Source organism: Octopus sinensis, linkage group LG25 (genome assembly GCF_006345805.1).
Source record: "Octopus sinensis linkage group LG25, ASM634580v1, whole genome shotgun sequence".
In the NCBI taxonomy this organism is placed as follows: Eukaryota; Metazoa; Mollusca; class Cephalopoda; order Octopoda; family Octopodidae; genus Octopus; species Octopus sinensis.
The window spans coordinates 10,175,323-10,189,559 of record NC_043021.1 but is presented as its reverse complement, the minus strand read 5'-3'; the positions used below and the strand labels follow the sequence as shown (position 1 = coordinate 10,189,559).

Sequence of the window (14,237 nt, the reverse complement as noted above, 5' to 3'; positions counted from 1 at the left end):
GGGAAAGTTTACCTTTTTAATCATATTTATTAGGTCGTTTTCGAAGACTTCCAATTCTTTGATTTTGACGTGGGCATTTTTTTTTTTTTTTTGTGTGGTGAAGCTATACTTGAGGTAAGGAAGTTTCTTCCTGGGGTCCATTCTCGAAAAAGTATGCTTTCAAACGTATACGTTTTATTAGGTATTCTACGCCAAAGGTCCGAACTCAGTTGGGCGAGCCACGAAGGGTGATGATAACTGTCCTGGATTCTGAATTATCAGACATGGCAACCCTAAACCATGTGATTAACACTTAATCAGTCGCTCGGTAAGAACCCCAGTTCAGCACCTAACCTGTCGGTGATGTTTTCCCCTCATACCCGTTCGCTACGGTCAGAGGACCGAAAAAAAAAAAGGTCTTGATGCTGTTTTCCTCATCTGCCATGTAAAAACTGAATAGTGAACAGGTGTACATTAAAGTCTAATATATTCCCCACGAAGTCTCGTATATATAAACGGAATTATAATTGAAGAAAAAAAAAGTCATTTGTGTTCCTCCAACCATCTCGAACCATCCCTACGTTCACACATTAGTTCTGCATGAATTAATTGTACATGAGTGAGCGACAGTTGAAACTTGAATCAATTCAGAAATGATCGAATTAATACAAGAAAGAAATGTCTTCTAATACGAACAATAACAAATGCAATTAAAAAAACACAAACCTTAAAATTGGCGCCTTTACAAGTAGAACGGTTACTCTCTAATCCTGGAGATATATACTGCCAACCCAGTCACTTAGCAACTGGACAAACAAAACTATTTGAAATTTGTGAGGGACTTTGAAACCAATTTAAAATCATTTCTTCAAAGAAGTTCCCTACTCGTACATTTATTTCGGAAAGCCAATAAATAAAATAAAAATCATACTGCCACATTTCTATAAACTTATTACAAAACGGTTATGCCGTAGGCAATCTTAATAGCAAGAATTACCAGATAAATATACTAACCCCCTAAACAATAATAACTATTCCCATAGGCACAGGAGTGGCTGTGGTTCCGGGTTCAATCCCACTGCGTGGGACCTTGGGCAAGTGTCTTCTACTATAGCCTCGGGCCGACCAAAGCTTTGTGAGTGGATTTAAAAGAAGCCCGTCGTATGTATGTATATATATGTATATATATACATATATATATGTGTGTGTGTGTGTTTGCCCCCCCCCCATCATCGCTTGACAACCGATGGTGGTGAGTTTACGTCCCCGGCAAAAGAGACTGATAGAATAAGTACTGGGGTCGATTTGCTCGACTAAAGGCGGTGAAACAAGTAAATGAATTCTTTTTACTATAGACACAAGGCGTGAAATTTTGGGAGCGTTGGGGCGCCAGTGTTCAACTGGTACTTATTTTGTGCACTGGAGTTGATATAGTCGACTAGCTCTCTCCCCCAAAATTTAAAGCCTTGTGCCTATAGTAGAAAGAATTATTATTGTTGTTAAAACATTCCTACGAAGTTATGAAATAAATGTGAAAATATTAAACTGAAGAGAATATTAAATTATTTCCATTTAATTTAAGTATTCGTTTCGTTTACTCAGAATACCCATGTCTATTTTTGTATATTACCGGATTGTTTTGGTTTCATTAGTGCAGACGTCCTATGTACTTAAAGTCAAAGGTCGCCGTTCTGGCTTTTTACGTTCTGAATTCGAATCCCGCTGGTTTCAACTTTGCCTATCATCCTTCTGGGATCGATAAAAGCAAGTACCAGCCAAATATTTGTATCGATCGAATCGACTGACTGCCTCTCCTCAAAATAAATAACTTTATGTCTAAATTCAACACTAAAGAATTATTATTTGGCAGAATCGTTAAAATACCGGCCAAAAAATAGGATACAGAATTTACTCTTTCCGTTTTGAGTTCAAATCCCACCTACGGCAACTTCGTCTTTTTGTCCCTTCGGAATCGATAGATAAAAAAAACAGCAACAACTAAGGGCGATATAATCGGCTGAAAAAAAAAGTACCATCCATATACTGAGGGTAATATAATCAGTTGATTCCTTCTCCTGAATTGATAGCTTTATATGTAATAAGAATTATCTCTCTATATATAAAGCTGAAGTTGTCTGTGTGTGGGCAGGTTTGGTAGCCTTCAACTAACACTATCTCCTCCTAGACCCTGTGGTGTAAGTTGACCAAAATTGAGAGTATGATAGAAGAAGGCTTGCTCTTCCTTCCGTAGAAGAAAAAATTCAAATCGGACCATGTTAACACCAAAAATTATTTACATCAAAAAGTTGCTTTTTTTCTATGAAAATCCCGATTTTTTATGATTTTTTGACTGCTGTGTCGCCATTTTTCGGTGTATTTCAACCAGAAAAATGTTCACTTAAAGAGAATAACAAGCTACAAAATGCAAACTTTTTACTTTTCAAAAATTCCAATTCTAAAGGGTCGAAGCAAACCCGAGCAACGCCGGGCGATACTGCTAGTTACCGATATAATTCCTGGCCAAAACATACAAGATTAGCAAATTTAAGCTAATAATTATCTAAAATGGGAAGAGTTCTTTCCCTTTCTCTGTGGCTAACACAACCTTGATTAAGCTTCGCTTAATACAATTTCACATCTACCTTATCAACATCTGTAGTTATATAGGATACGACATCAGTTATCTTGTTTAACAGCAGCAAGAATGAGTGCACTTCGATCTGCTGAAAATAGTATGGCAAGATACTTTCCCATATGTGGTTTGGATGTTCTGTAACTGAAAATATGAGAAAGACACTATAGTCATTGCTCAAAAGTAATGAATCGAAAATTTACTCTATTATGGCTTACTTGGGTCTAAACAACTGCAACTTAATTTTTCCTGCTTCAGGGAGGGTTGACATTAGGGGAGAGTTTGGCTGCTATTTTTCAGCAAATCGAACAACCCTGTAGCTGCTTGCTCATGTGAGCACCCGAGTTACCTACATAGCGAGGTGAATAAATCTTTCTGCCTCATATCAATCGTAATTAAGAAGACATGGGATCAAAGACGTTCTAGTTTTTTTTATTCAATATGTCCTTCCTTTGTTAAAACCGTAGTGTATGGCTTGAGGGAGATTAAGCTGTTATGTTTAGTAAGTTAAGAAACTATATCCAGGCCTCCACACTGGAGCGGTACAGGAATACTCTGTAAATTCGAGTGAAAAAGATTTGATGCTTCGTAAATGGCGCCCGAAAGTAACCTCGTTCCGCCTTATAAATTATCTCTCGGGACGAGGCTATTGTGTTTGCTGTTGTCTTATCCTGCTAAGCGAGATAATGCATACGTTTAAAGCAGTGCTTTTCAAACGTTTTGCTGGAGCGGAACCCCAAGGAAACATTCCACTGGCTCGGGGAACCCCTGTGCAATAATTTAACAGTCTTCTGCACAGGAGAATTAAAAGTTACTGCCGATTTTAGCAGTTTTGTAACTTCTTGCGGAACCCCTGGACTGTACTGGCGGAACCCTGGTTGAAAACCACTGGTTTAAAGTATAACATATTCTACATTGTCTGGTAATCGCATGACTATTCCTGGAGCTCGTGACTCCGAGTTAGGTTTCACTGTGCAACATGCTGGGTAAGTGTCTCATACTGCAGTTTCAGATTGACCAACAGAGCTGCCAGGAGAAATTTGCCAAAGAGGAAGAAACGTGCTTGGGGATCCCGGCAAGTGAAATCCTCTTGAAATGAAGGGGCTATAAGGTTTTAGAGAGGGGCCCAAAGAATTAAGGGTATCTCATCGGACCCGAATTAATGAACAGCCCTACCATCTCTTACAGGCCCTGTTCACTAATACCTTGAGAAGAATGTGGTTAACGGAAACTACAGAAACCCGTGGTATATATTTCTGTGGATTTGTGTTTGGGTCTTCCTGAGTATCTCTTTACGTCAAAGTGGATGCAATTCGATATATGGGGAACGATGAAATCAGTGTCAGACTGAAATAAGTATCAAAACGCTTCGAGGGAAGAGCACCAGTATGGCTGCAGTTCAAAGACTAAAACGAATAAAATATAAGTGTCGTAAGAGTAGAGACTTCAGGCAACTCCGCCAAAAGGTCCTATCAGAAGCAACCCTCATTTGACGGCAGGATTCCCAAGCGTGAACAACTGACACTATAGATATTATCAACTCATCTTATTCTTGATCTACCCCGAGGTCTCCTCGAAGTTGGCTCAACTGGAAAAATCCGTCATGCAATCCTTTCCTTCGATATTCTAATCACATGTCCGTAGCACCGGAGCTGTGGCCTCTCAATACGGAGAAATAGAGGCTCGATATGGAGGGACTCCTTGATGTCTGAGCTATGCACATTGTCGAATAACGTTACTCCAGAGATTCATTTCGGCCTCTTGTATTTGCAATTGTACTCTTTCATTCATTACTCTACATTCTTGACCACAGGTGAGGATAGAATACTGAATTGAAGATAATTTAACCACAAACTTCTTTTACCCTTTCGGGTTTTCCTGCAAACAACAATATGACGGAAAGGAAATATAAATACAATAGAGTCTTGCGTATGTAAAACAATGCGTTGATTTAGGCTGATCTTCGGAGATTAGTCAAGTAATACAAAACAAACTCTGTGATGGGATTTAAAATTTAATCTAAAAGCAAGAGAGGTAAATGTCTTGTTACCTCTTCACAAGTGCTTTCTTGGAGCTAAAATATTTTTCTATACAACAGATTCCTCTCTATCAGCGATCACCAAATTTTTTTGTACCACGGACCGGTTTCACGCAAGACAATATTTCCACAGGCCAGTGAATCATGGACGTAACAAAACACAATAAAGATCATAATATAATACATATATTTTTGCAAAAATTACCCTGTAGATTGTGATAGTCAATAAAACAGAAATAAAATTCAAAATTTTATTCTTTCTCTGCATTCCGGTGATTGAGGACCCTTGCTCTATCGAACCTCTTTTTGCTAGAAATAGCAGTTAAATGGACCGAGTCAACAAGGAAATGTTTACATTTGCATTCTACTTGCTTGAAAAAGACACTATCTCTTCGCTTGAACACTTTAGCGACTGAACTCAAATATCAGGCCCCCTCCCCATAAATAAAAATAAAATAGAATGAAAAAAAAAGTGAATTTTTTCAGCCCCTTTCTTTAAGCGAAGTCAAAACAATTCGCAATCCACAGCTTTCTTCGTCGTGATGTTGAGCAAGTTTTTAAAATTATCTTTATTATATAGGCGTAGGAGTGGCTGTGTGGTAAGTAGCTTGCTTACCAACCACATGGTTCCGGATTCAGTCCCACTGCGTGGCACCTTGGGCAAGTGTCTTCTACTATAGCCTCAGGCCGACCAAAGCCTTGTGAGTAGATTTGGTAGACAGAAACTGAAAGAAGCCCGTCATACATATGTATATGTATATATATGTGTATGTGTGTCTGTGTTTGTCACCCCAACATCACTTGACAACCGATGCTGGCATGTTTACTTCCCTGTAACTTAGCAGTTCGGCAAAAGAGACCGATAGAATAAGTACTAGGCTTACAAAGAATAAGTCCTGGGGTCGATTTGCTCGACTAAAGGCAGTGCTCCAGCCTGGCCGCAGTCAAATGACTGAAACAAGTAAGAGTCTTCTCAGCTCCCTAAATAGTTCCCATCATTTCTCATTGTTTTTCTTTTCCCCATTTCTTTGGTATCAACTCTATCATAAGGAATTGCAAAATCTGATCATACACTGTTTATTTTGTTCCCTATATCCTGCCTGGTCCTCTTACCCCAGTAGTATGGTCAGTCTTCATAGCAAAGTGCCACAAGATCTTGTAAATCTCATTTTCTAACAGACCCTGGTTCATACCACTTTTCTCTAGTTTTGAAACCAAATACTCGACTAACATCCCAATGCACTCTTTTGCCTATGCAGTCATGTCTGCACTTGTATTCCTTTTGTTCTAGTATACTGCACTCATTGAAAGTGTGACTGATACTCTCGTCACTTTTCCTGCAGATTCTGCATTTGCTGTCTGACTGACTTTTGTCGATCTTTGCCTTTATCAAATTTTTCCAAAGGGCTTGTTCCTGAGCAGTTATAATTAACGTTTCTGTTTGCCATTTCAAGTTTCCATCCCCCAACCAAACCCAGCAGGCTTAACTGCCAACATTTTCAATCCATGCCATTCCATTTCTTTTCATTTGTTCATCCTGCTGTGCTTCCTTTTTTCTTTGAATTCTCCTATCAGAAATTTTATATATGTACATATGTATGCTATATATATATATATATATATATGTACGTATATACATATGTACATGTGTATGTTATATAAGTATGCTATCTATCTATCTATGTATATATATATATATATAACATTTTGTTTTGTTTTTGTCACTAAGACTACTTGATGTCTTTTTTTTTTCCTTTTAAGGCTATTTATCTACTGTGAAGGTTATTGGCTAAGTGGTTAGGGCGTTACACTCACAATCGTTAGACCGTAGGTTCAATTCCTGGACCAAGCAATGTATATTGTTCTTGAGCAAAACACATCATTTTCAAGTCGCTCTGCAATCATTTCGACATCTGACCTGTGGTACACAGTGCACCTGTTCTGATCACATAGAAATGATGGAGAGAGGTGAGCTAATGTACAGCGCATACAATTGATCACTATACACAAATCAGTTGTAAAGGTCATTCAGCAAAAGCTGAACACTGATCTGTTGACTTCGATGTCATATCATCATCGTTCAACTTCACTTTCCATGCTAGCAAGGGTTGGACAATTTGCACCAGGATCCAGTCTGATCTGGCAGTGTTTCTACAGCTGGATGCCCTTCCTAATACCAACCACTCCATGAGTGTAGTGGGTGCTTTTTACGTGCCAGGGTTGGCTGGCAACAGCCACAATTGGTTGGTGCTTTTTATGAACCACCGGCACAGGCCAGTCAAGGCGGCACTGGCATAGGCCACGTTCGAATGGTGCTTTTTACATGCCACCAGCACAAGTACCACAACTACAATTTCCATTTCATTTTTATTTTGATGTTGATGTACTTGACTCAATAGGTCTCCTCAAGCACAGCAGGTCGCCCTACAATCCAAGGTAAGCACAGCAGGCCGTCCTGCGATCCAAGGTACTTTTAAATCAGATCCCAATGCTGGATGTTTAAAACCAAATAATGGGCAGATTTTCAATCCCAAGATCATGATTCCCAAAAAAGTATATGTCTATGTAGAGCAAATTTAGACCGAGATACAGGGGTCCCAGACGGACAGACAAAATTTCACTTTTATTATTATAGATTAATATTATTATAACCAATGTTTGTAAAAAAAGCTTTTCTACACCCTTTATTCTCAAACTCAATTTTCGAAGGTCTTTAGAGAGGTGGGGGGTAGGGGGAAACTGTAGAGATTTGAAGGTAAAATGGGAAACTTGGGAGGAGGAAAAAAGACAGGGTTCTACAACCCCTGAAATATTTTTTAAGCATTTTTTTTTTTAACTTAGATATTTTTGTTTATGTTTTTGAAGTCTTTGTTTTTTGGTTTTTTTGGTTTTTTGGGGTTTTTTCTTTTTTTGCAGGGACCATGTGATGTCTTTTTTTTTTTTCCTTTTAAGGCAATTTATCTAATGCTGAAGATGATGATGATAGAGATAGTAATAGTAGTAGTAGTGGTGATGGTGAAGGGAGCCAATTAGCAGGGATATAAGAGAGTGTCAAGGAAATGAAAGAAAACAAAGATTTGTGAGAAAAAGTGGAGGGAGACAAAAAGAGAAATTGAAAGGATATAAAGAGAGAAGAGATGAGAGGAAGAGAGAGAGAGAAAGGAATGAAAAAGAGCAGAAGTGAAGGTTACAGAAAGGGAGGTGCGAAAAAGAAAAGGAAGGAGTGAAGGGACCAAAAATACAAGAAATAAAAATACACTAATTCATTAAGTCAGGTATGTGTTGTTGTTGTTGTTGTTGTTGAGGGTTGCAGTGGTAGTAGGAGACTGTGATAGAGGCGGTGGTATGGTGGTAGCAGAGGTGGCGGCAGGAGTAACAGTGGTAGTGATGGAGAGGAGGGGGGACAATATAGTGATAGAGGTGGAGGTGGGGAAGAGTAGCACTGCTGTTGGTAGCTGTAAGCTGGTAGTGAGAGTAGTGACTACGAAGGAAGAGAGGGAGGGAGGGAGGAGGGCATGAGAGTAGCGGTGAGAGATGATTTGCAAAGTGATAATAATTTACATATTTGCAGCTATGGATAACAAAGGAAAAAAGGGAGGGAGGAAGAGTTCATCATCACTATCATCAACAGCAGGATGGACATGCCCATAACACACACACACACACATACTTATCTCACTACAGAACTTTGCCCCTTTCTTGTTGCACAACCATAACAACGTCTGCAAATGAACCGAAAGTGACGGAGATGAGATTTGGGGGAGGGAGGAGTCTTGCATACAATTAACAGGAGACTTGAATGATGAAGGTGGAGTGAAAACAGGGAGTGGGTGTGATGAATGGAAAAAGAAGAAGAAAAAAACTTTGAAACGGGGGGGCAGGGAAAACAACGATATTAACAATAAGACATCAAGGTGTTTGTAGCATTTTCTAATCTTTAATAACAAACATCCTACAACTAGTAGGTGTCCATCGCCATCACTACCATTAACACCACACCGTTTTGCAGCTGCACAAGCAAATATATATAGCAATTTTTCAAAGCTGCACCTTATCCTCTCACCTGAGACACGCATGCACACACACACACACACACACAGTGGAGATGTAAATAGAAGTAGACTGTACAACTGCCAAAGTAAGGTGCCATGTATGACCATCACCACCAACAGTGCTGCAGCCGTGACTTACACCAATCATCAGATACAAACGAACGACATGGTCGATTCTCTTGGTCATTGAGAACGGATCTAAGAGGGCCTGGATTAAAAAAAAAAAACTCAACGCACCACCCACCAGACACAAGATCTGAACTGCCGATTTTCTAGATCAACCATATGGGGGACCCCGTCTCAACCACAGCTCGGCCTTGATACAAGCACACACACCCATAACCTACTCACCTACACAGGTAAGTGAACCGGGCAGACATGTCAAAGATCCTAAATACCTTGACAACCGGTGATAATATGAACGACTGGCTTATTAAGTATCGTATCTACACTGTGAGCTCTTGTTGCTAAGCATTCTCTGAGCTACCTCCTTGACCAAAGTTTGATCAGATAACAAATAATACAATGACAACAGCAACCTAGCTTAAGTCTTAAATACAATATTGAGAAGCCATTGTTTTATATATATATATATATATATATATATATATATATATTTCTTAGGCTCCACAAGGTCAGCAATTTGAGAGAGAAGAAGGAACAGTACCATGGTCACATGACTGTACAAACCCGCCAAATGCTGCATCGGTTGTGTGCAGTGGTAGAGATGCAGATCAAGCAAATTAAAGCATCGCTTAATTGGATGTGCTTGCCTACAAGATTGTTACACAAATCCCTTCATGCATGAATGACAGGGATTCATGCAACAAATCCACTGCAGCCCATATGTCATGCATGACTGCACTCGTGTCTCCAGCCACCAGCATCACCACTGCGCACAACTCCAAACGGCCACAGGACAGCCTTCTTACCACTACTACCGCTGTACAAAACATGACCCATCACCTTTCGTAGCCAACCACCACCACTACCACCACCAAAACTACCACAAATGACATTCCTACTGCCACCACCACCACCACCAACACCACTGCAGATAACACTCCTGCCACAACTACAAGTCTGGGATACAAACAAAAACACGAAAAAAAGGAATCAAAGAATGAAGAGAGGTGAGGAAGGGACCAGAAAGAGGAAGGGGCCATAGCATGATGGGAGAGGGGCAGGGGTAACTCATCCTAGTGACCAAAGTGAAAAAGAAAAGAAAAAAAAAAAAAACGAAAGAAAGAATCTAGTTAGCCACACATATATGTGGGAGCAGAGGTCGATTGTGACCTTATCACCATCTCTATTATCATTATCATCATCATCGACACTGCTGTCACCATCGCCATCGTCCCCTTTATCTTTACAACAGCCACCACCGCCACCACATTTGTCCTCATTATCATCATCATCATCATTACTGGTTTTGAACAGTTACCATCCACAATGAAGTGCTGCTGCTGCTGTTGGTGGTGGTGCCATTGCTGCTGCTGCTGTTGTTGTTGTTGTTGTTGGTAGCAGTGATGGTAGAGGTGGTTGGCATGACGACGACAACGATGATGAAGATGATAGCAGTGGCAGCGTTGGTGAGAGCGGTGGTGTGGGTGGTGTTGCTCGGAGCTACGGCTCCGCCTGGGTGGGTGTCATTCCCATTCCGTGTTGCTGGGTGGCTTCGCCGTTAGATCGTACAGAACTCGAGAGATTCCAGGAACGGTTAATATGGCTTCTGTCATCTTCTGAATAACCTGATTGGAGAAGAAAAAAAAAAAGATTACATATACAATGATAGCGCAGGAGTGGCTGTGTGGTAAGTAGCTTGTTTACCAACCGCATGGTTCCGGGTTCAGTCCCACTGCGTGGCATCTTGGGCAAGTGTCTTCTACTATAGCCTCGGGCCGACCAATGCCTTGTGAGTGGATTTGGTAGACGGAAACTAGAAGAAGCCTGTCGTATATATGTATGTATATGTATGTGTGTGTTTGTGTGTCTGTGTTTGTCCCCCTAGCATTGCTTGACAACCGATGCTGGTGTGTTTACGTCCCCGTTACTTAGCGGTTCGGCAAGAGACCGATAGAATAAGTACTGGGCTTACAAAGAATAAGTCCCGGGGTCGATTTGCTCGACTAAAGGCGGTACTCCAGCATGGCCGCAGTCAAATGACTGAAACAAGTAAAAGATTAAATGATGATTATATGCTTTTATGGTTGGTTTTACTTGTTTCAAGCATGTGACTGTGGCCATGCTAGAGCACCGCCGTAACAGGTTTTAGTCAGGCAAATCAACCCCAGGACTTATTCTTTGTAAGCCTAGTACTTATTCTATCAGTCCTTTGTTTTGCCAAAGTGCTAAGTTACAGAGAACGTAAACACAGCAACATCGGTTGTCAAGCAATGGTAGGGAGACAAACATACAAACACAAATATATCAGGTTGGTGCAAAAGTCCGATTTCTAGAAAAAATATTTCAGAGCGAATTTATCAATTTTTTTTATTTCTTCTTATAGTTTTAAGATACTAGTATTTCGTGATTTTTTGAGTGTATGTGTGTGTCTGTATGTCAGTGTTTGTCTCCCACCACCGCTTGACAACCAGTGTTGGTGCATTTACATCCCTGTAACTTAGCTGTTTGGCAAAGAGACTGATGTATTAAGTAACAGGCTTTAAGAAAAAGAAAAAAAAAGTAATGGGGTCAATTGATTCAACTAAAAGATGAAGGCAGTGCTCCAGTATGGTCACTGTCTCAAACAAGTAAAATATATACACACACACACACGAAGGGTTGCTGAAAAGTTCTGGCTTTGCCTAAAAGAAAATACAGGAGGATCAGTTAATTATGGTTTTATTCAACATATTTTCATTTCAGATTCACACACTTATTGCAGTGGTCCTTCAGTTTTTCTAAGCCCTCTAAAAGAACTTGGAAGGTTGGGCCTCTAACCAGGCCTTTCGCGTCACCCTTAAAGCCAGGATCTTTTCAGCACCCCGTCATATATGCGTGGTGGGTAAGAGCAATAGCCAAAGTCTAGAGAAATGAAAACAAACTTACATCTTCAGGTATATGTACCCCGGGTGTGGCCGGCACTCCAGTCATGATGTCGGTGGATATGAATGTACGGATGATCACTGATCTCTGGCACGATGGCTGGTGGTTGATGGGATCGCGGTCAAAGTGGAGCGGTGCAAGGATGATGGGCATCTGTGAGAGACGGGTCACATAGGCAGAGTCGTGCAGCACCTTGGTTGCCACGTAGTCGGCTTGGCGCAGCGTGCTGAGTACGCCATCTGTGAGAAAGGTTGGTGTCACATCTTCAACGGGAAATCGTACTTGGCCTCCAAACACATACACGACTCTTGAATAGTGGAAAAAAAAAAGAAAAACAAGAAATAAAGGGGTTAATGAAAACAATCCTTAACCCTTTAGTGTTTAAACCGGCCCAAATATTCCTCATGTTTTATATTCAAACTGGCCATATCTAGCCTCTGTCACCTAACCTACATTGACATTCTAAAAATAAACAATCACATACTGTGCTGGTGGCACGTCCCTTGTACTGATGGTACGTCTGTGCCGGTGGAAGGATACTGTGCCGGTGGCATGTAAAAAGCACCCACTACACTCACGAAGTGGTTGGTGTTAAGAAGGGCATCCAGCTGTAGAAACCCCGCCACATCAGACTGGAGCCTGGCGCAGCCTTGTGTCTTCCCAGACCCCGGTTGAGCCGTCCAACCCATGCCAGCATGGAAAACAGACGTTAAACAATGATGATGATGATGATCACAGAACCTCAAAGCTATAAGATAATGTATGATTAATTCAAAACAATTTGAGTGAAAAAGTATTACATTTAACAGAGTAATCTAAACACTAAAGGGTTAAACCAGCCATATCTGGCCAAAATATTCTATTCTTTTTAAGTTAAAACTGACCAGATCCAACCTCTCACACCTACCCTACAATGTCATTCTAAAAAAAAAAAATACAATCACATCATTGTAATATTGAAGCTACAAGATAATGCCTGATTGACTCAAATGAGAGAGAAGTTAGGCATAAGAGGAATTAGCTGCAGTGTGCAAGAGAGAAGACTGCGCTGGTTTGGTCATGTGATGCAGATGGATGCCGACAGCTCCATAAAGAAGTGCCAATCTCTCAAAGTAGATGGAACACATGGAAGTGAAAGACCCAGGCTGGGTGTGTAGCTTGGAGTCAGAGAGTCTCTCCAGGTTGAGCCACTGTTGCTGATTGTTCCTTCTCGAGCCATACCTGGCTCATTAGGGCCAGTTTCCCAGTTTCATTGGCATATAGGTTTCCCCACCTGGATGGGACGCCGGTCCATCACAGGTGAGCTGCTAGATGCAGGAGGAAAGAGTGAGAGAAAGTTGTGGCGAAAGAGTCAGCAGAAGTTCGCCATTACCTTCTGCCAGAGCTGTGTGGAGCTTAGGTGTTTCACTCATAAACACACACATCGCCAAGTCTGAGATTTGAACCCACGATCCCTCGAATGCGAGCCTGCTGCTCTAACAACTAGGCCATGTGCAGCCACAGGTCAAGCCACTACTTCTCCATATCAAGAGACCACAACTCTGGTACTACAGGAATGTTGGGAACCCAGCCAGAAAGTTTAATGAGGGTTGCTTTTGATAGCACCCTATGGAGAAGGGGCCTGAGGACTCTGCCTCCATGACTAACCCCAGAATAGTAGGCAGAGATGATGGAGGGATGAATGAATGAAAACAGAAAGAACCAAAATTTCTCTTTTTTATTGTTAGCAAAAAAAAATAACACAAAATTGCTGATCTTGTTTCTGTTTTGTCCCAGGTTAACCCTTTCGTTACCAACCTGGCTGAAACCTCCTCTGGCTCTGTAGTACAAATGTCTTGTTTTCATAAGTTTTGAATTAAAATCTTCCACCATACCTTAGTCGCAATTTATGTTCCTAACACTAGCTTAATGATAACCAAGTTATTTTACTAAATTCTTTATTATATTTAAAGTAATTGAAAGAAATACAGAGCATCTCAAAATAAATACAGTAATGAAAGGGCTAAGGTATAATCTAACAGAATTATAATAAAAGCCACTCCAGCAATGACCACCACATTTATTTTTTTTTTTTAGACATATGTATGACTACATTAGCTTTGTTATTTAACCAAATCAACTCTGGGAAGACCTATGATCAATGGTGACCATCCCTTCTATTTCATCGGGCATGGTACCACATACACTGAATAGAAGGAAAAGAAAGAGAAATAAATAAAGAAAAGAAAATTGAAAAAGGAATAAAAAGGGAAAGAATGGAGGATGGCAAAAAGGAAAGCAATCAGGAATAAAGAAGTAATTAATCGTTTGTTTACTAACCTGTTGATATTGTGACATATTTTAGGGATCAATTTAGCCATTGTTAACAAGTTGTCCCATTTAGGTTTCATGTCGCTTGACAAAGCTGCTACATAACTGTATGTTCTATTGTCACCCTGGAAAAGACAAACAGACAGATACATTAATAACAGATATTCATTCTCTCATT

At 40.4% G+C, this 14,237-nt stretch overlaps 1 protein-coding gene across 1 annotated transcript in view; it reads right to left on the bottom strand.

Moving 5' to 3' along the window:
• Nucleotides 1-7,236: 7,236 nt before the first annotated feature.
• The window catches only part of LOC115224318 (GMP synthase [glutamine-hydrolyzing]), a 40,291-nt gene continuing 33,290 nt past the window's right edge, over nucleotides 7,237-14,237 (bottom strand). The window contains exons 15-17 of the mRNA XM_029795170.2: nucleotides 14,069-14,184; nucleotides 11,753-12,056; nucleotides 7,237-10,452 (exon numbers count right to left, since the gene is read on the bottom strand). Coding sequence (XP_029651030.1) covers nucleotides 10,351-10,452; nucleotides 11,753-12,056; nucleotides 14,069-14,184 — 522 coding nt within the window. The 3' untranslated portion in view covers nucleotides 7,237-10,350. The remainder of the gene's footprint in view (nucleotides 10,453-11,752; nucleotides 12,057-14,068; nucleotides 14,185-14,237) is intronic.